Here is a 20904-nt window from a genome sequence, read left to right on the forward strand (position 1 = left end):
ATGCTGTGGCAGGCATCCCACATATAAAGTAGAGGAAGATTGGCATGGATGTTAGCCCAGGGCCAATCTTCCTCAGCAAAAAGAGGAGGATTGGCAACAGATGTTAGCTCAGGGCTAATGTTCCTCACACACACACAAAAATAATGAAATCTGAATAACGCCTTACAAACAAAATGTCATCTACTGTGATATGGGGACCTTGATCATCTAAGGATGAGATTTCTCTGACCTCATCTTTGTCCTTTTCCCAAGACAGCCTATGCAATCCTGTCTTCTCATTCCCTCTGTCTCTCTTAATGCACACACACACACGGTATGAATACATGTATATTTTATATGTACATATATATGCAGAATGAGTGTTTACTACATCAACTTAAATTATTTTATGGGAATGATTACCAATAGTTGAATCAAATAAAGATATTGTCAAAATTATAGTAGAAAATTAAAATTACAATTGTATTTGTCACGCTGTCTAGTTCTTCTGGGAATAAGCTAATCACCAGCTGGAAACAGGAAGAAATTTGACTTCTAATACAGAGTATAAAAGCAGATCCATTATAGGAAATTGTATTTCTTTGGGGGAGGGGGCTAGGTAATATTTGTCTACACAGGAAAGAGCACTAGAGTCTGAAGCAAAAGAGTTCAGGATGTTGTATACCACACTTTCCACTATATTTTGAGCAGCGACTGCGTTGTTTAAATGTATATACTTCTATGCTAGTGTTCTGCAAAATTAAAACACCCATAGAAACCGCTGTTACTCTGTTTCATTGCTCTTGTCTCTCTCCCACCCCTGCAGAGCCAGCTGATGACCAGGCACAGCTGTCCTCCCTTAGCTCTCTCAATGCTTCAATTCAAGAATAGTCCAGGCATTATTGTGTTGCATATCTTCCTCTTCCCTCATTTGACCTCACAGCAGCTGATTAAACATTCAGCCTTGGCCCAAATCTTTTCCATGGGTACCATGACTGCACTGCATTTCTTTAGCATCATGAATCACCAGTTGGTAAAATACTTTAAGGAACTAAATATAAGATGTAGAAGAAAGTGGAGTGATCATGGATTTGGGAAAAGCTGCAATAGAAACACATTTGGGAGAGCAGATGCTTATATTTGGCTCTTGAAGGATGATGTTTGGTGAAGAATTGTCATCACGAAACTCAACAGGATTAACTTTATTTCTGAGATTTCTGGAACTAGAGATCAGTCTGGCCTGAAGAAGAGAAAGTGAGTTTTAGGTACTTGGATTGATTCACATGACTGTACATATCTACAAGATGACTTTCTTTAGGAAATAGTGATGGATCGGTGTGATGGGGAAAGAATGCTCTGAAGCTAGGTTGACTAATTAAAAAAAATAAAAAACAAAATCTTACTCTTAAATGCAAAATTCCATGCAGAAAAAGAAGAAGAAAATAATTATTAGTAATCCCAACCATCTGTAAATGTTTTGGGAGTGTTTCTTTTGGTCAATAGGATCATATAGTGTTTCATTCTTCTGAATTATATCACAACCATTTCTCCAAAGAGGTTAATATTTTCTATAACATGAGAGTTTTAACTTTTGACTTGGAGATAATTTTAGACATCAGAGAAGTTGCAAAAGTAGTAGAGTTCAGGTGTGCCCTTCATCCAGCTTCCCGTAATGTTATCATCTTACATAATAACTATGAACAATAATCAAACCTGGGAAATTAACGTTGGTACAATACTGTTATCTAAACTATAGACCTTATTCTGATATCTATATTTTATTCTATAGTTTTCCCTTTTTGTATCCCAGGATCCAATCCAGGTTCTCACATTACATGTAGTTGTCATGTCTCCCTCCTCTCCTCCAATATGTAACAGTTCTTTGGTCTTTCCTTGTCTTTTATGACCTTGACACTTTTGAAGACTACTGGTGAGCTGTTTTGTAGGATGGCCCTCGATTTGAGTTTGTCTAATGTTTTCTCATGATTAGAATGTGGTTTTGCATTTTGTGAGAATACCACACAAGTGATACTGTGTCTTTCTCAATCTATCATGTTAGGAGTTTCATAATGGTGATGTTGACTTCCATCAGTTGGTTAAGGTGGTGTCTGTCAGGTTTCTCCACTGTAAATTTAATAGGCCCCCTTGCTGTTAACAAATATCTTGGCGAGATCATTTGATACTATGCAAATTTCTGTTTCTCCTGAAACCTTCACCCACTAATTTTAGCATCCATCCTTAGATCTTTCCTGCTACAATTATTACTATTTCCCTCATTCTTTCTACGTTCATTGATTGCAATTCTTCTGTAAGATAGAGTTGCTGCTTCTCCCTTATTTATTTATTCAATCATTTATTTGTATCTCTTTGGACTCATGGGTATTTATTTTATTCTGTAAGTTATGACCATCCTATCACTTATTTTGTTGCTCAAATCTACAACATGATTTATATGGCAGAACAGTATTCCAATTATATGTGTGTGCCATGAATTATTGATCCAATTCTTCAATGTTGGACATTTAGGTTGTTTCCAGTTATTTGATATTATTAATGATATCTAATATATATAAATTTTTGAATTTTTATAAATTAGTTTTCTAACAGCAGAATTATTGCATGTTGGAAAAGTCTGTACTCTTGGTTTTGATCTAAGAGGCCGAAACTGTCAACATGTGAAGACGGAAATCACACGGTCCACACATTCCACCCAGACTACCCAGCTGTGAGCATAGAGGCAGTAGATCCGGTAGCTCACGAAGGCCCCTGCTGGCAGGGTCACTTAGCGCAATTGTCAATAACGTGAACAACACGTAACAATAAAGTTATTGATGTTGAGGAAGAGACTTCCGGTAGGGGCACTTCTATTTCCGTCGGGGCCTATATCCTTCGCCCTCTTCGTCTACGTCCCAACCGGAAATATTTGTACCCCGTTTAAAGCCACGTCGGTCCTGGCCTGAGTTCCGCCCACACCCCTGGGGAAGCGCTTCCGGGGTCAGGTTATTCCGGCCCGCCCCGCCCCGCCGCCGGTGCGGTGCTGGAAGCCCCGGCTCTCCCGGAAGTGGCCCGGGTCTGTCTGTCGGGGTCCCCACAACCCCGTTGCTGCTGAGGGCTGCGGGGCCGTCGGTGATGGCGGAGGGGGCGCTGCTCCTGCTGCCCGAGGCGGCGGCGGAGCGGGACGCTCGGGAGAAGCTGGGTCTCTGGGATCGGGGACCGGACACGAAGGCGCCGCTGACCACCAGGCAGACGGACTCGGTGCTGGAGCTGAAGGCGGCGGCGGAGAACCTGCCCGTGCCGGCCGAGGTGAGGTGATGGGCGGGAAGCGGGCGGGGGTGAGGGGGAGGCGGGGCTGGGATGCTCCTCGCGTGCGCCGGAGGGCCCCGGCCTTGCAGACCCCTGTCCAGGGTCTCTCTTCACTCCTCCTGGTGATGGTAGCGGCTCCGGTGGGAGAGGCCCCTCACCTTTCCGGGCTGTCAGGCCTCACACTGCAGGCGACCGCCGACTCTCGCGCGGGGGGACGGCTGCGGGGGCGTCCAGTGGCTGGGGTCCGCCGGCACCCAGCCCTTTTCCTGCGGCGTGGAACGGTTGGCTGGGAGCCTTGCCCTCGGAGCCTTGCCCTGGGCGTCTTGCCACGGATGTCCCTGATGTCAGCCGAGGCATAAACCTGCCGCCCACCATCACCTAGAAGGAGAGAACACCGAACCCGAAGTGCTTTGCTTCAGGACAGCCTCCTGTTGGTATTTATTTAACACCTTAATGAATAACAACTCAGCTTCCTTTTTGCATGGGGGCACTTGGGGAGACCAAAACTTGATCCCAAGTGAAAGTTTCATTCATCGAACATTGAGCAATGAGTTTTCGATCGAGTGCAGGTTAGGGAGATCCCGATTTATCTGACCGATAGCAAATGCAATAAAAATGAATTTTCTTTGAAAGCTGGGTCAGTGCATTATTAGATAATGCTGGTTTTTGGTTTTAGTGTCAGCGTTTTTAATCCTAACTACCATTTCGATATTATGCGTTTTATTGCTTGTGTGATTCAATTTGATTAGTTATAATAGCAAGAAATACTTTTTATGAGTTGTCAGAGGTTTGACAAACTTTTTCTAGTTTTGAGAGCCAGGTTTAGGAGGATTTTTTTGTTCGCAATCATGGTTACTTTTGATGTTGTAAGCATTCTTTTTACACGATTTGGAATTGTGTCCAAAGGCAGATTGAGTTTAGAGACATAAACGTTTTTTTTCTGCCCTCAAACATTAGGGTTAAGAACTTTTATCTGAAAGTTTTCATGACTTTCACTATTGCATACTCTGTCATAAAATACAGGTGTTCCTGCTTGAGTTTCTCTGTCCACCTTTAGGATGCTATGCTGGAAATGGGTCTGAAATAAATGAGGAAGCAGGTGGAAATTTCTTTTGCTTGGCTATCAAAGTCTTTAATGCTCTGGATAATAGAAGTTGTTTGGTCTATAAATATTCCAGTCTGTTTATAATTGATTTGGCCTGTTACCAAGCAGGATGCTGGACATCACAGCACCTCTGGGGAACATACTCCACAAGTAACCCAATTTGTTTTTATTGTCTTAGGTTATAAACTATTATTTTCATTGAGCATGAAGACAAGAGTTTGGAGTGAAGTAAATGAAATCTTTTTATTTTTACCCCATTTTTTCATATTTATACAATCTAATACCTACCATTAGCCTCATGCAGTCATTTAACACGTATTATGTGCCTATCTTGGGCTTGGAATTGAGGACAGAAAGATAAGTAAGAAAAACAAGATCCCTAGCCTCATGGAGCTACATAATTGTGGTGATCATGAGCATGTAAAAGAGAACAAAGAAGGTAAGTTCAGATGGTGATCCATGATATAAGGAAAGTCAAACAGGATGGTATGACACAAAGGAAGGAGGTGTGTCCTTTTATATAAAGAGGGAAGGCCTTTCTAGGACAGTGACTGCCTAAGGTGAGAACTCAAGGTGGAAAACAAGAAGCAAGCCTTGCAAAGATTAGAGAAATAACCTTCTAGCTGGAGGAAAAAGCAATGCAAAGTCATGGGTAGAGGATGAGCTTGACAAGTTCAAGGGTTCAGTGAGGGTCTTCTGGTACATGCAGCCTTGGTATTGGATTCCTGTGAGAATGAAATAGCCTGTCGTTTACCCATCCTGGAATCTTTAAGGGGGAAGTTCTCATTGCTCCTCAGCTCTCTACAGTCCTCATTTCCCCTTATATGTCTGGTGGGAAGACTTTGGAATTGGAGTTTTTGTCCCTGTTACCACTCTTTTAACACTGGCACTGAAAAAGAATGCCTCGATTTTTATTTTGTCCAACCAGTGTACCTGTAAAGGATTTTCTGTAGTGTTTCACAATTTTCACAAGATAAATTACTTCCTGAACAACGGAAACTAGGCAAGTTAGTTGAAGAGCAAGAGGCTAGCTAACTCTCAGCAAATATCATAAAGCTATTAACTTTAGAAAATAGCTTTCTGTTTTATGAAGGAGAACTAGTCTTATCTTGGAAAGCAGTTACACCTTTTTATTTGGCATTAGATAAAAATTTGCGGTGGCATATTAGCTAGACTGGTTTCTTTGCCAGGGCAAATTTTTTAGTAGTGAGGGCCTTTTTCTTTCTACTGAACTTAGTAATTCTTGATAAAATGCTAAAATAATTTACCTTGAAATTTACTTGTAATTTACTGTTGCAATTGTTTTCTTGAAGGCTATGTGACCTTAGACATCATATTTAACTTCTCTGAGCCTACTTTTTTTTTTTTGTGAGGAAGATCAGCCCTGAGCTAACATCCATGCCACTCCTCCTCTTTTTGCTGAGGAAGACTGGCCCTGGGCAAACATCTGTGCCCATCTTCCTCCACTTTATATGGGACGCCACCACAGCATGACCTGACAAGCTGTGCGTCAGTGCGCGCCAGGGATCCGAACCCGGGCCACCAGCAGCGGAGTGCGCGCACTTAACCTCTATACCACGGGGCCAGCCCCCATCTGAGCCTATTTTCTTCTTTGTAAAATAGAGATTATAATAGTACTTATCTCATGGGGGAGTTGTGAGAATTAAATGAAGTAATGTATGTAAAGTGTACGTGGCAAGCTACCTGTTAGTATTATATTATTCATGTGCTACCAACCCCCCCCCCTTCCACCCCAAATGATTAACACTTTAAAAGAATAGATTAGAATCTTGTGATCCTGAGCTGGTATAGGTGTCACTCTAACGGAAGGTAAGACAAGAAGTTAGATGCCTTGAGAAAGGTTCTGAGACTCCATCCTATACCTCTTCAGTGATTTGCTCCAAACAGAGAAAGTAATATCAGGTTTCATTCAGGGAAGAATTGATTAGATTGATATATTATAAAAGTGATTTTTTCCAACCCAGAGCTATGCAAAAAGTAAAGCTTGAGAGAGAAAGGTGTATTTGCTTGTTTTTTCCTGGACCTGCTCAGCTGGTCAGGCAAGGCTTGATAGTTTATTATAATTATTATTTAATAATGTTAGTGTCCCCATTTAGATAAAGTATACAGTAGCTCTCCAGGACTTCCAACCAGGAACCTGGATCTCTTTTCTTATCTTTCTAGTGGTATCTGCCTGCTCCATCTTGAAGTCAGGACAGTGTGAGTGAGCAGAGGCATTCAGTCATCTCCTCTTCAGGAGTGAATGAGAGGTCAGAACAGGGAAGTTTGTGACACCACCACCCCCCTTCCTGATTTGCCATTCTATTCCATGTACTTTGAGAAAAGAAGACAGCTGGGCAAAAGTACCTGATGGGAACATTTTCTCATGTGCTCCTAAAAAGCAACTTGTTTTATTACTTTAAAAAATTATTTCTTGCAGTGTGGCTTCTCTCTTGCTTGGTTTGAGAGAAAATGGTTTTGTATTAGTGAGAACAAGGGAACAGGATAGGAAGGCTCCTGCTTCCGATATTGAAAAGCCCTTATGATTGCAAGGTTGTTAGTATTTGTGTGTGAACTAATCAAATAGAATGCTCTTTCATACATTCAAATGATCATATTTACTCACAACATCTAGATTCCAGATTATATCTGGAATATATATAGTACCTTCTAAAGTATCCAGAGTTTTTATATGATTTTATTTTCTAAAATAAATTAGAAGATAAATATTTTTTGATTCAAGATGACAGATTGAGCACATGTGTATGACACCCCTGGATCCTTTTGACATGACAGTAATAAATGTGTGGCACACCAAAAACAAAGACAATATCAATGAACCTGTAATTTTAGTAAATTTATGGAAATCAAGAAGCGTGTAGTATCTTTTAAAAAATCAATCTGGGGCTGGCCCTGTGGCCTGGTGGTTAAGTTCGGTGTGCTCTCCTTTGGTGGCCTACATTTGGTTGCTGGGTGTGGACCTACACCACTCATCGGTGGCCATGCTGAGGTGGGGAACCATATACAAAATAGAGGAGGATTGGCACAGATGTCAGCTCAGGGCAAATCTTCCTCAAGCAAAAAAAAAAAAAAAATCAATCTAAAGACTTAATTACAGAACAAGGTGTAAATGTTGTAAATTGTGACAGTCTAAAAAACGGGATGGTTTAGGTGATAGAATTTGAGAGTAGATATAGAAGAAAATATTAGGGTACTCATTTCTTTGTTTTACATAGTGGGGAGTCAATAGATAGGACCTAAAATTGATGAATTCAAACACAATGCTGTAAATCTGTGTTTTAAAGTTATGGAGTAACCATCAAAAATATTGAAAATGGTTAAATTGGTTAAAAGTGGGGTGGGGCAGGATTTTTACTTTTCATTTTAGCTCTTATGATGATTTGGAATAAAAAATTATGTTCATGTGTTTTGAATAATTTCTATAAAAGACGACTGATAAAAATTGCAAATGGTCTCCTTGGTTCCTTCTACTTTTAAAGTTCTTCATTCTATCCTCAAATTCCTTAGAAATATTTCTCAAATTATAAACGTTGCTGTTGCCTCAGAGAAGAAGAATTGGAAGAGCAGAGAAGAGGGGAAGAAAGGAGACTTGCTTTTCACATAAGTAATCGTTGTGTACTCCTGGACTTTTAAAATAATGAGCCTGTTATAGTTTAATGACAATCAGAGAGTTATGCATTTAAAATAAGAGAGTAAATTCCATCTTTGCCTTATACTCTGTTGGGAGACAGTTGAAAATGCTACATATTAAATGAAAAAGGCAAGGTTTATATAGCATACTGTTATTTGGGTTTAAAAAAAAAGGTGAGCTTCCTTTGTGTATGCATAGACTATCTTAGGAAAGATTCATGAGAAACTAGTAACATTGATAGCCTCTGAGGAGGGAACTGGATGGTTGGGGAATGGCTCCAGAGGAATGAGACTTTTCACTGAATATCCTTTGTATTTTGTGCCATGAGAATTTATTATCTGTTCGAATAAATACATTTAAAGTCACTGGTATGTATATTACAAATGATTCTGGAACAAGAGGAATTTTACTTTTTATCTGGAATTTATTGTATATTATGAGGTAGTACTAGAATTATGTGGTGTAAGACTTCATGAACTCTGATAGGAGAATATGATTATTCTATTACTTTTTCATTTTGCGAAACTATAGTATGAGGTATAACAACCAGGGTTTTGACATTGATCTACATTAGTTTTCAAGATACATTTATAATCTTTTTTCTCAAAAGAAATTGAATTATAGATGGGTATTGGAGGATGAATTTGCTAGGTCCTCTGTGTGTTTTCAGTTTTTTAAGTGGTTGCCCGAGGGTTTACAACATCTTTCTTAAATTAGTCACAGTCTGCCTTTAAATATTATACCACTTCGTGTATAAGAACCTTACCAAGTATGCTCCCGATTCTCCCTTTCCCTCTTTTCTGCTGTTGTCAGGCATTTGACTTCTGTGTATGTCATAAACCCATAATACATTACTACTATTTTTGCTTTTGACATTTATCTTTCTGAGTGATTAAAAATAAAAAAAATTTGTCATATTTACCTTATTTTAACCATTTTGGTAGCTCTTCATTTTTTTTGGTAGATCCAGGTTTCCATCTGGTATTATATTCCGGCTGCCTGAAAACCTTTATTTCTTGTAATATAGGTCTGCTGGAAATGAATTCTCTCAGCTTTTGTTTGTTTAACCAGTCTATTTCTCTTTCATTTAAAAAAGATATTCTCACTAGGTATAGAATTCTGGATCAACAAGTTTTTTTTCCTTTTATCACTTTAAAGATGTTACTCCATTGTCTTCTGATTTGCATAATTTCTGATGAGAAGTTTCTTATAATTCTTATCTTTGTTCCTCTGACTGCCTTCAAGATTTTCTCTTTATCTTTGGTTTTCAGGAGTTTGATGTGTCTGGGTGTGTGTGTGTGTGTGTGTGTGTGTGTGTGTGTGTATTCTGCTTGGGATTCTCTGAGCTTCTCAGAGGTATAGTTTGGTGTCTTTCATTATTTTTGGAAAATTCTTAACTATTATCTCTTTAAATATTTCTTTTACTCCATTCTCTCTTTCTCTTTCTTTTGGGATTTAAGTTACATGTACATTAGATCATTTGATGCCATTCCACAGTTCTTGGATGCTGTGTTCAGTTTTTATTTTTGCACTCTGTTTCCTCTTTATGTTTAATTTTGGGTGATTTTTATTGACCTATCTGAAGGTTAACTGATTCTTTCCTTGGCTGTATTGAGTGTACCTATGAGTCCATTACAGGTATTCTTCATCTCTGTTACCTTGATTTCTGTTTCTAGCATTTCCACACATATGGTTTTTATTTTTCTGCTGAAATTCTACATCTGTTCCTTCACTTTATATTTTATTCTAGAGCTTTTAACATATTAGTCACAGTTATTTTAAATTCTATATCTGATAGCTCCAGTATCCAGGTCATCTGAGTCATACTCTGTTGATTGCTTTGTCTCTTGACAATGAGTTGTTTTTCCTTGCTTTTTAATATAATTTTTGAGTGAATACTGGACATTGTGTGCAGGACAGTAGACAATAAGGAAAATAGTATTAATGTCTGGAAATGAGTATACCTTTTCTGTTAGGTCATTAGTGTGGGAGGTTGAATCAATCTAGTGAGGAGCTGAGCTAGGTGTAGGTTTTGTTGTTGCTCTGGTTATCTTTAGTTTACCAGTGGCTTTAAATTTCTCTAGTGTGACCTTTTGCCTAGGGTGGGGACTGAGTTGCTGCAGAGTTTTCTTAATGTTTCTTGTCTATCCTCAGCTTTGGCTGTGCTGTGTGCCTGTGTCTCAGAGGGTATCTGTGCTTTTGCCCCTCCCATAGCAGTGGGCTGCTGGTGCTTTATAGCCTGGTAGTGGTAGTTGGGAGTTTTCTCTCATCCAGGTCCAGCTTCAGTCTTAGGCAGGCGCTTTTCCTCCGGGTCTTGGAGGTAGAGCTTTCTCACTGATTCTGCCCTCCTCTGACAGCAAGAGACGTCTAATGGTCTGGGTCTTGGATTGTTTGTTGCCTCCCTCCGGGGTTAGTGGTTGTTTTCTTTTCCCTTTCCCCGGCTGTGGTGGGTCTTCCTCTGTGCCCTAGGGTTGATTGGGTTTGCTGCCCTTCTTTCAGTGTCTTAAGACTTCTGTCCCCCTGGGGAGAAGGGTCGAGGTGGGGCTTGGTGCCCTGCTTTCCCACAACCACTCCCCTCTTCCAGGCCTGCACCACCTTGTCTGCATTCTTTCTCATGAGCAGCTGGTGGTGCTCTGTGGAGACTGTGTGAGTGAGTGTGAACTCCTCTTGTGTCTGCGGCTTACAGGCGTTCTATACTCACCGTCTAGCCTTTAGCAATTTGTAAGAAATTTTAGCTGAATTCTTCTTACCTACTTGTATAGCGCTGGTCATTTGTTTTTTCCCATGATCTGCTACAGGTGAGCCAGAGCTCTCATTCTGTTTCTCCCTAGAGGTGCCCATCTTGCCCTAGATTTTAAGCTACTATTACTCGGCAACCTCAGCTCTCTGATGGATTCAGGAATAGTTATGATTTTGTAGATTATTTGTCTTTTTCTTATTGTTAGGGTGCAAACAACACTCTGTCCAGCTTTCTTTATCCTAGCCTAGTCTCCATGTGCTTTCTGGGGTATTTTTCAAATCTGAGCCTGATCCATGTCCACTTACCCTCCCCACCCCCCTTAGGTATCATGTAAACAGTGTTGATAGAATTATGTAATTGAAGTTTGTAATGATCAGTTCATATAGAACGAAATTTTACTACTAATAAAATATAATTTTGTAAAGATAGCTTACTGACAATTCTGTTCCCAAGAAGCAGTATAGATTCAGATTTATAAATTTACTTACTCTGTTGCTGGTAATAAATAGAAATAATAATAATATGATAAATAGCATTAATTCAAATTTATTGAGCGTTTACTATGTGGCGGGCATCATGCTAAGTACATATAGCGTTGTCTCTGGTTCATTTCCTCCCCCTCTCCAAGAAGACAGCTTGTTGTTGGTAATTGGGGTAGTTCTACAGAGCAGGAGCAGATGGGACTTATCTCAGCACAGCTTTCTCTGTCTTCCAGAACCCCTGATGGCAGCACACAGTTGCTGGTGACACTTTAGTCTCAAGATAGATTCTCACCGGATTTGAGAAACTTAATTCTTACTGCACCACAGTTCTTTTATACTCAGGGATTATGTCACCATTCTGGAAGAGTTGACATGAACAAGTGATGCCCTTAATAAGACATATTTACATACATCCAGGACTCGCTTGGCTCTTTTTTTTTTTTTTTTTTGAGGAAGATCAGCCCTGCGCTAACATCCGTGCTAATCCTCCTCTTTTTGCTGAGGAAGACTGGCTCTGAGCTAACATCTATTGCCAGTCCTCCTCCTTTTTTCCCCCAAAGCCCCAGTAGATAGTTGTATGTCATAGTTGCACATCCTTCTAGTTGCTGTATGTGGGATGCGGCCTCAGCATGGCCGGAGAAGCGGTGCGTTGGTGCGCGCCTGGGATCCGAACCCCGGGCCGCCAGTAGCAGAGCGCGCGCACTTAACCGCCAAGCCAGAGGGCTGGCCCCTCCCCTGGCTCTTGAGTCAGAGGCATTTGTGGGGAGAAAGCAGATTGAGGACTTTTTTTGGCTGCAGCTTCCCAGCATTCCAAGAAGCCTGTTTTCCCACACCTGTGTTTTTTTCTTTTCACAGTGGCCTCATGGTACAGATACTGTAATTCCTATTTTACAGAGAAGAAATTGAGGATTAGAAACATAAAGTAATTTGCCCATTGTCACACCTCGTAAGTGAGCAGGAGCAGGGTTCAAACCAGGCTGCGCTATAACGTGGTTTTCCATGCCACAGAGTATAGCCCCGTTTGAACCCAGGTACAAAACCCCTTATTTATTTTTTTTTTTTAAAGATTTTATTTATTTATTTATTTTCCTCCCCCAAAGCCCCAGTAGATAGTTGTATGTCACAGCTGCACATCCCTCTAGTTGCTGTATGTGGGACGCGGCCTCAGCATGGCCGGGGAAGCGGTGCATCAGTGCGCGCCCGGGATCCGAACCCGGGCTGCCAGCAGCGGAGTGCACGCACTTAACTGCTAAGCCACGGGGCCGGCCGAAAACCCCCTATGTTTAAAGAGTTGTATTTCTAGGTTAGTGATGGTGCATTTTGCATTTAGCCTGTTTTAGCTTTGAAGAGAAAATACTGCCTTTAGATGAAATTTCTATATCTAGAAAAATAGGGAGGCAGTTTCCTAAGGCTTGGATCAAGGTCTTTTATCGGTGGACCTTAAATGTCATGCCCTTAGGGCTGAAAACTGGAATTGAAACAAAGCAATTAGGCCCTTTTACCTTCCCCTGCATCCACACTCCCTTTCTTTTAGGTCTAAAAATAGTTTGTCTGTATGACTATAGGTAAATTAACACCTGAACTATCTTTAGTAGTGAAGAACTTAGAAAGTACTGTAGGTCTGATGGTGTCAAAGTGAGGTCTTTTCATTGGGGCTCTTCTGAAACTGATGGGAAACTCTGAAATTCTTTCTATTCAGGTGTAATTTCAAAATTTATCAAGAAGGTATGGGTGAAGTGTGCCAGCAGTGGAAATGGTACTGGGAAGTAAGGTTTATTGGTGTTAATTCTTGAGTGTGATTTGTTTTCTGTTTGTTGGTATTAATGAGATCAGGCTTTTGCGTTAGATACTGGGGAGGGCAAGTTGTATTCAGCAGCACACAGGTTTTGTCTTTGGTGCTTTGGTTCCACCAAAGACACAGGTGTCTTTGGTGGAACAGGTTTAGTTCACAAGAGGTTCAGGTGAGAAAATATGTGTGGATTAGCAGAGATTCACCACCAATATTAGAAAGGTAACTCAAAAACCATACTTGACTACTGGTGGGGCATGGTGTTGTGTTTATGTTTTGAAACTAGCATTTAATATAGAGAGAGTCTAGTTATAAGAGTTAGTATTATATGGCATTTATTAACCTCAATTGATTTAATAGAAAACATTCTGTTCTCTTTCAAAGCAGCTGAGATGGAATACCAATCTTGAGTTAAGTTCAGAGAATTTTCAAGTTATTAAAATATCTTTGTGCCTCTTTTTTTTCAAGCTCCCAATCGAAGACTTGTGTAGTTTAACATCCCAGTCGCTGCCCGTTGCACAGTCTTTAATAGTACCTGAGTCTACAGAAGACATTCTCTCGAAGGGTTTCACTTCCTTAGAAATGGAAGAAGAAAGAATTGAAACCGCACAGCAGGTGAATGGTAGTATTGTTTCTAAGGATGTTTGATTATTTTAAGTGTCTCAAGACAGAACTAATAAGAAAGGTTTTAATTAAGAGTTGTGAACATTTGAAACTGTAGTTTACATCAAATCTTTCTAGAACATTCTTGATTTTGTGTTAGTTGTGGCTATTTCTTAAGTGTTTTAAATGACCCTGTTGCCCAATTACATTTGTGGTATCATAAAAATATGATATTCCAAGTTTGGATGTTGATAGATTATTATATTTATCAAGGTTTTAATATTTTATGCACTTTTGACTGCCCCCGGTGTATGTCAGTGTTAATGTGTCCCCCTAGCATGCATGTGCGCATGCACACAGACACACACAGACACGAACATACACCCCTCTCTGCTTGTTGCTAGGTAATTGCTTTTTTAAAAACCTAAATATTTTTGGGGGGGCCTGGTGGCTCAGTGGTTAAGTTCAAGTGCTGTGCTTCACTGGCCCGGGGTTCACCGGTTTGGATCCTGGGCGTGGACCTACTCAGTGCTCAATGAGCCAGGCTGAGGCGGTGTCCCACATAGGGCAACTAGAAGGATGTACAACTATGACGTACAACTATCTCCTGGGGCTTTGGGGAGCAAAAAGGAAAAAAGGAGGAAGATTGGCAATAGATGTTAGCTCAGGGCCAATCTTCCTCAAAAAAAAGAAAAAGAAAAAGAAAAACCTAAACATTCTCTTTAGATGAACTCTTATAGTTATTTTTCAGTAATGTAACGTGTAATCTTCTCTTGATTTTTTTTATTCCTAGTTATAAACCTAAATGTACAGTAGTTTCTTCTGTGACTTCCTCTGTCTCCTCTTTCTGTCCTGTTAAGAATCAAAGCTGAGGCATTTACCAAGTAAAACATAAAGCAAATGTGCTGAATTGCCTAGATAGTAAGTTGAGAGAGTCAGAGCTGCCAGGTGATGAAGAGCTCCAGCTCTTGAGGTCAGCTGGCCTGGATCTGAAAGTCACCTCCATCACTTACCATCTTTGTGAGGTTGGACAAATTACTTCTCTTCGTCGGTCTTTAGTTGCCTAATGTGTAAAACAATGATGATTATGTATCTATCTCATAGGATTTTTGTGAGAATTAAGTAAGATAATGCATGTAAATACAGTGTGTGGCGGGCACACAGTCAGTGTTCAGTGCACGATAGCCAAGTACTTGGCAAGCCTAGTATCTTCAGAGTGAAGCATACCCTTGACTTTGAATCCCATTTGAGAATTACAGAAGATAATCTTGCACCCTGTCTGTGGATTTATTTGGACTATTTGAAAAAAAAATCTTCTGGATTAAATTTGCCCCTGCATATCTCTCTAAATTAAAAAAAATCTAATATATTGAGTTATAATTTACATACAATAAAATGTACTCATTTTAAGAGTACAGTTGATGAGTTTTGACAAGTGTATATACCTGTGTAACTATCACTATGATCAAGATATAAAACATTTCCATCACCCCAGAAAGTTCCCTCATGCTCATTTAAGGTCATTCTCCCCCATCTCTTTTTTTTTTTTTATGAGGAAGATCAGCCCTGAGCTAATATCCATGCCAACCCTCCTCTTTTTTTGCTGAGGAAGACCGGCCCTGAGCTGACATCTATTGCCAGTCCTCCTCCTTTTTTTCCCCTCCTTTTTCTCCCCAAAGCCCCACTAGATGTATGTCATGGTTGCACATCCTTCTAGTTGCTGTATGTGGGACGCCGCCTTAGCATGGCTGGACAAGCAGTGCATTGGTGTGCGCCAGGGATCTGAACCTGGGCCGCCAGTAGCAGAGCATGTGCATTTAACTGCTAAGCCACGGGGCCGCCCCCCCCAACCTCTTTTTAATAATAGATATTTTCCACGACATTGGTGGTAGGGCCAGAATTCAAACCCAGGTTTAGCTGATGCAAAGGTCAGTGTTTTTAAACTATGCTGGTATATTATTTATGAGTTTGTATTCTCACAATTCTTGTTAGATAACATTAATATTGAGATTTACCCAAAGCCCTATGTTACCTACTCAAATTTTGACTAACTAGCAAGTAGCCATTAGCCTCTTAGGAAGAAATATTTATTTCTTACATATTGTATCTTTAACACTCTTCCTTATTTGACTCTGAAAATGGCCAATGTTTTTAATATCCTTTGCTTTGCCTAGCATGTAAATATTGACTATGCAATTAAATTATCATCTCCTGGCTTTAAACTAGTTATTAATGCCCAAGCCCAAAACAATAAGACTTATCTGCCCTTTTGACTTACTGTTTAGCATGTAGCAACTTTTCATTTTGTCTGTTTTAGTTTTGTTGATAATATAATACTGTTTATTTTTCCAGTTTTTCTCATGGTTTGCAAAGCTACAAACTCAGATGGATCAGGATGAAGAAACAAAATATAGGTATGTGACTCTTGTGTTTGTTGGCTATCCTGACTTTCAGATCACAGTCGTCGGAAGCATTTCGTAACCTGTGTCTTTAAACAAAATTAGGTACAGAGAAAACAGCAGCAACATTTTCTTTAAGAATAGCCATAGAGAGGATTTGGGTCATTACAACTGGTATCGGAAGTTGTGTGATTAAAAATAAAAGTTAACCGATGACAGAGATGTAGAATAAACAAGATATCAACTTTATCATCATCATCATCTTTAAAGAATTGAGGATTTTTTGTTACTGCAGCACAGCTTAGTCTGACTGACAAGCTATGTCTCAAATTGCCATAACATGTTCCTGTTATTTAAATCTTTATTATGTAGTTCAGAATATTAAGTTATGCTTTATACTTAGAGGGAGACAAAATATTCAAGATTTGAAATATTCTGAGTTTCTGGATTGAAAAAAGAAGAAAGTTACATCATAAATTACTGGTTAGTAGGGGCAGCGATTGGTTTTTAGATAACTCTAGAAAGGTTTGAGTTCAAGTGGGAGTTTTACAAGAACTCTAAGAGGTGTTTGTTGCCTTTCTTTGGAAGGAGAGACCCAGGAGACTTTGGGGGTGGCCACCTAGACTGGGTGTAACTATGTTGTTCTGTTTGTGTGTATTGATAGCATGGGGAAAATGATGGTATACAGTTTCTAGCTGGTTTGGGGACTGTGGGTTGAGCATTTACATTCATTTAACATTTTTTAAGTGACTGTTATTGCTAGGCAGTGTGTTAGGCTCTTTGATATATGATTCCATTTAATCTTCATAGCAGATCTGTGAAGAAAGGTATCATTATTCCCATTTTACAAATGAGCAAACTGAGGCCTGGAAATATTAAGTAACTTGCCTAATGTCTTGGAGACTTGGGCAAAGCTGGGACTTGGACTCAGGTCTTCTAATTCCGAGTCCAAAATCCTTTCCATGACATCACACCATCTCTCAAAGGCAGAAGTGACGTGAAGGATCAACTTATTTGATACCGTGGGATGGCCCTGGTGTCGCCGTCTTTGAAAGATGAGCCAGTGATTTATTGCCTTATATGTGAAAAGCCAGTTTATGGCTTTAAGGCTGATTCCTTTTGTTGCTCATAGTTCCAGTGATTTTCCTTCTTAAGTATTGAAACAGTTTGTGGCATAGCTTATGGTGCATTTCTGAATATAATAAACTCTTGTGAATAGGTAGGACTTTCCTCCTGAAATTTAAGCATTTTGGGAAAACTGAGACTTTGTTGTTTATTGACTATGCTTATTGGGGGAAAATATTATTGCCAATCCCCTTTTGGTTCTGTTTTCTAGACAGATGAGGGATTACTTGTCTGGGTTTCAGGAGCAGTGTGATGCTATATTGAATGATGTAAACAGTGCTCTTCAGCATCTGGAATCATTGCAGAAACAGTATCTTTTTGTGTCCAATAAGACAGGAACCCTACATGAAGCCTGTGAACAGCTCCTAAAAGAACAGGTAATTTGGAGTAGGAGAGAGGGTCAGTGATTATATTTAATATTTTATTTTTAAGAAGATGAATACGATTTAATTCTAATTTCCTTAATTTCTCCAAGTATATATTGAACACTGTGCTGTTTAAGACCTTGTGCTAAGCATGCAAATTATTACATTGACAGCCTGCTTCTATTCTAAATAAGCTTATGTCAATAGGGGCAAAGGCAAGCTTTCTTATGTTTTGAGCTGTTAGGGTCAGTACAGTTTCAGAGTGAAGAGGATATATTAGTTTGCTCTGTTCACTCATTATTGACATTTTTCAAACAAGCATAGTGATTGTAGTAATGGTGGGGTTTATGAAAAGATGAACTGAGCTAGGTTGCAGTTAAACTTGTGACCTAAAGATAGAATATTTAAGTTACTATATTTATCTCAGAGTTTTCTCTATGTATATTTTGTATGTTTTTTTAAAAGGCATTTATTATTTTATTAAAAGATCATATGTAATTTACTGTAATAATCATTGCTTGTTTTAGTCTGTAATTGCAGAAATCTTTGAGCATTATTCTGAAATCTTATGTCAACATAAACTCTAGTCTAATATAAGTCTATTCACGGGCCGGCCCCGTGGCTTAGCGGTTAAGTGCGAGCTCTCCGCTGCTGGCGGCCCGGGTTCAGATCCCGGGCGTGCACCGACGCACCACTTCTCCAGCCATGCTGAGGCTGCATCCCACATATAGCAACTAGAAGGATGTGCAGCTATGACATAACAACTATCTACTGGGGCTTTGGGGGAAAAAAATAAATAAATAAATAAAATTATAATATAAGTCTATTCAATGTAATTTTGAGACTGGAGTATTGATTCTTATGTTCTTATAATAACTGATTTTTCTCTTTTAAAAAATGCAAGTTGGAACTTGTTGATCTGGCTGAAAACATTCAACAGAAGCTTTCCTATTTTAATGAATTGGAAACTATTAACACAGTAAGGATGGTTTTTTACTTTTTGTAAAGTTAGTGACTGTTTTATATTTCTCTTTCTGAGTATAATCTTTAAACTTATAAAGTGGCTTGAGTTATATTTTAACTTAATAGTTTTCTTGCTGATAGATATTCCTATTTGTGGCTGATGGAGAGACCATTACTAGTTTAGATTTTTTCAAATATGACTTAAGTAATAGTTCTTAAGTTATATTATTATTAAAATCTGTTTGTTGGTTACCTCTTATAGTATTTTATTTGTAAGCTGTGAAGATTATAGGAAGAAATACTAAATTTTAAATCTTGCTGTGTTGTGCTACTAGAAAAGTATCAAAATATTTTTTAAACTAATCTCATGTTTAGTTTGAGGAAAAGTTCGAACTTCACAATGCATATTTATATCCCAAAGAAATATTCTCAATAAAGACTGCTCATAAATTAAACATAATAACTACACATAAATTGTGTTATTATAATTATTTATTATATAAATAATAATTATTAAGGTTTACCAAAGAGATAGAAGTAAAACTCTAGTAGCCAGTTAATAATGGAACGCAATGGAAAATAGTTTATTGCTAAGCTATTTGTATATCAAGATAAATAATTGGCTGGTTTTACTTATTTTTATATATATTACTTATATTTATATTTTTATATACTTATATATATTAAAGATTATATATTATATAGTTTAATATATTTTAATATATAATTTTATGTTAATTATATTTATATTATATATTACTTATATTTATACTTATTAATATTATTACTTATGTATATTTACTTCTATGTATGTTTACTTATCTTATACTTATATGTATTATATTTTACTTTCATAGTATTCTTTAACCTTGAGAAAATCACCAATGTTTAAAAGTGGAAAATTTATGTACGTTGTAAAGTACTAGAAAATGGGAAGTGTAGGTACTTGATGTCTTATTTTAATGCAGCATTGTACAACAGAGTAATCTAAAGTATTTGGTAATTCATGAAGAGCCCCCATTAAAGCTCATTAGAATAAATAATAAACTGAATGAATAAAGGAATAAACTGAATTAAATCAGTATTCTTTTTTATTAGTCCTTCCTTTATTCTTACACATGGGCTGTATTTGAGGATATTTTTGTCACTCGTAAAATGCTAAGACAGTAGTATTAACTGTGTTATGTCCTAAAGGGAAATATGCTAATTCTAATACATAATTTTCAACTTTTACCTATATGTTTTTTTGTGAATTAAGATTGATTTTTTTTTTCCCCTTAAAGAAATTGAATTCTCCTACGTTGTCTGTGAATAGTGAAGGCTTTATACCTATGCTGGCCAAGTTAGATGACTGTATAACATATATCTCATCTCACGTAAGTCACGCTATTTCTGTATATTTGTAAGAAATCTTAACATCCCTATTATATCACTTCTTATGCTATAAAGTAATTATTTCTTCTGAAGGGAAAAATATATCTGTAAGATACTTGAAGAAAAACTATAGTCAATTCTTAGTCGTTCTCAGTAGTGATGTAAAAAGTACTTTCTGCTGCTGAGGCAACCCTTGGAGTAGAAAGAGGTCTTGGCTGACACAGCTTTATTCCATCTAAAAGGTTGAGTGATTTTTAGGCTGTTGTGCTAGATACTTCCTGTTGTGCTAGATACTTCTTTGGAAACAGAAAGTGTTACTTGGGGTGAAATAAAGGGCCAAACCCTTTGATTTAATTACCTGTTCTTTCTATCCCCCAAGGACTTATAGCTGATTTATTTCCTCCAACTTGTATCCTTTTCATAGTTGGGCCTGACATATTAGCTTGAAGTCTATGGGGCACTGAAAATATATTTTGCTAAAAACTGTAAATATTTATTGAGCCCCTACTTTGTGCTAGGCACAGGGGATTTGGCTGTAACTAAGGCAGCCACAGTACTCATCTTCATTGGGCTGACGATCTACATAAGACCTTCGTCTGAACTTTATATATAGCTTTACATAAAGGACGTGTTGGTTTTCATTAAAAGTTTACTTTGTCAATGTTTGTTTCCTCCTTGTAAGTCTTTCCCTTTCCTTTACAGCCCAATTTTAAAGATTATCCTGTATATTTACTGAAGTTCAAGCAATGTCTTTCTAAAGCTTTGCATCTCATGAAGACGTACACTGTGAATACACTACAGAACCTCACAAGTCAGTTATTAAAAAGGGTGAGTTAACTGGTGAGGTGGTTTTTTTTTTTTTTTGGATTCATTTATCTTCCATAATCTTAATCTGAGATTAGTACTTAGCAATTCTGAAAAGTTTTTTACCTTTGTTAAATAAGAATATGCTTTGCAGTTTTATTTATAATAGGAAAAAATGGCCATATTATATCTATCCATCAGAGTCTTATTTTCAAAGAATA

General features: G+C 38.3%; 1 protein-coding gene across 1 annotated transcript in view; it reads left to right on the forward strand.

Annotated features, from left to right (window-relative positions):
• The first annotated feature begins 2979 nt into the window (after positions 1-2979).
• Positions 2980-20904, forward strand: part of COG3 (component of oligomeric golgi complex 3) — a 76691-nt gene continuing 58766 nt past the window's right edge. The window contains exons 1-7 of the mRNA XM_004433641.3: positions 2980-3282; positions 13519-13665; positions 16006-16067; positions 17389-17554; positions 18447-18521; positions 19789-19881; positions 20582-20707. Coding sequence (XP_004433698.1) covers positions 3109-3282; positions 13519-13665; positions 16006-16067; positions 17389-17554; positions 18447-18521; positions 19789-19881; positions 20582-20707 — 843 coding nt within the window. The 5' untranslated portion in view covers positions 2980-3108. The remainder of the gene's footprint in view (positions 3283-13518; positions 13666-16005; positions 16068-17388; positions 17555-18446; positions 18522-19788; positions 19882-20581; positions 20708-20904) is intronic.

The sequence above is a fragment of the Ceratotherium simum genome, chromosome 10 (genome assembly GCF_057802395.1).
Source record: "Ceratotherium simum simum isolate JZ-2026a chromosome 10, ASM5780239v1, whole genome shotgun sequence".
NCBI classification, from domain to species: Eukaryota; Metazoa; Chordata; class Mammalia; order Perissodactyla; family Rhinocerotidae; genus Ceratotherium; species Ceratotherium simum.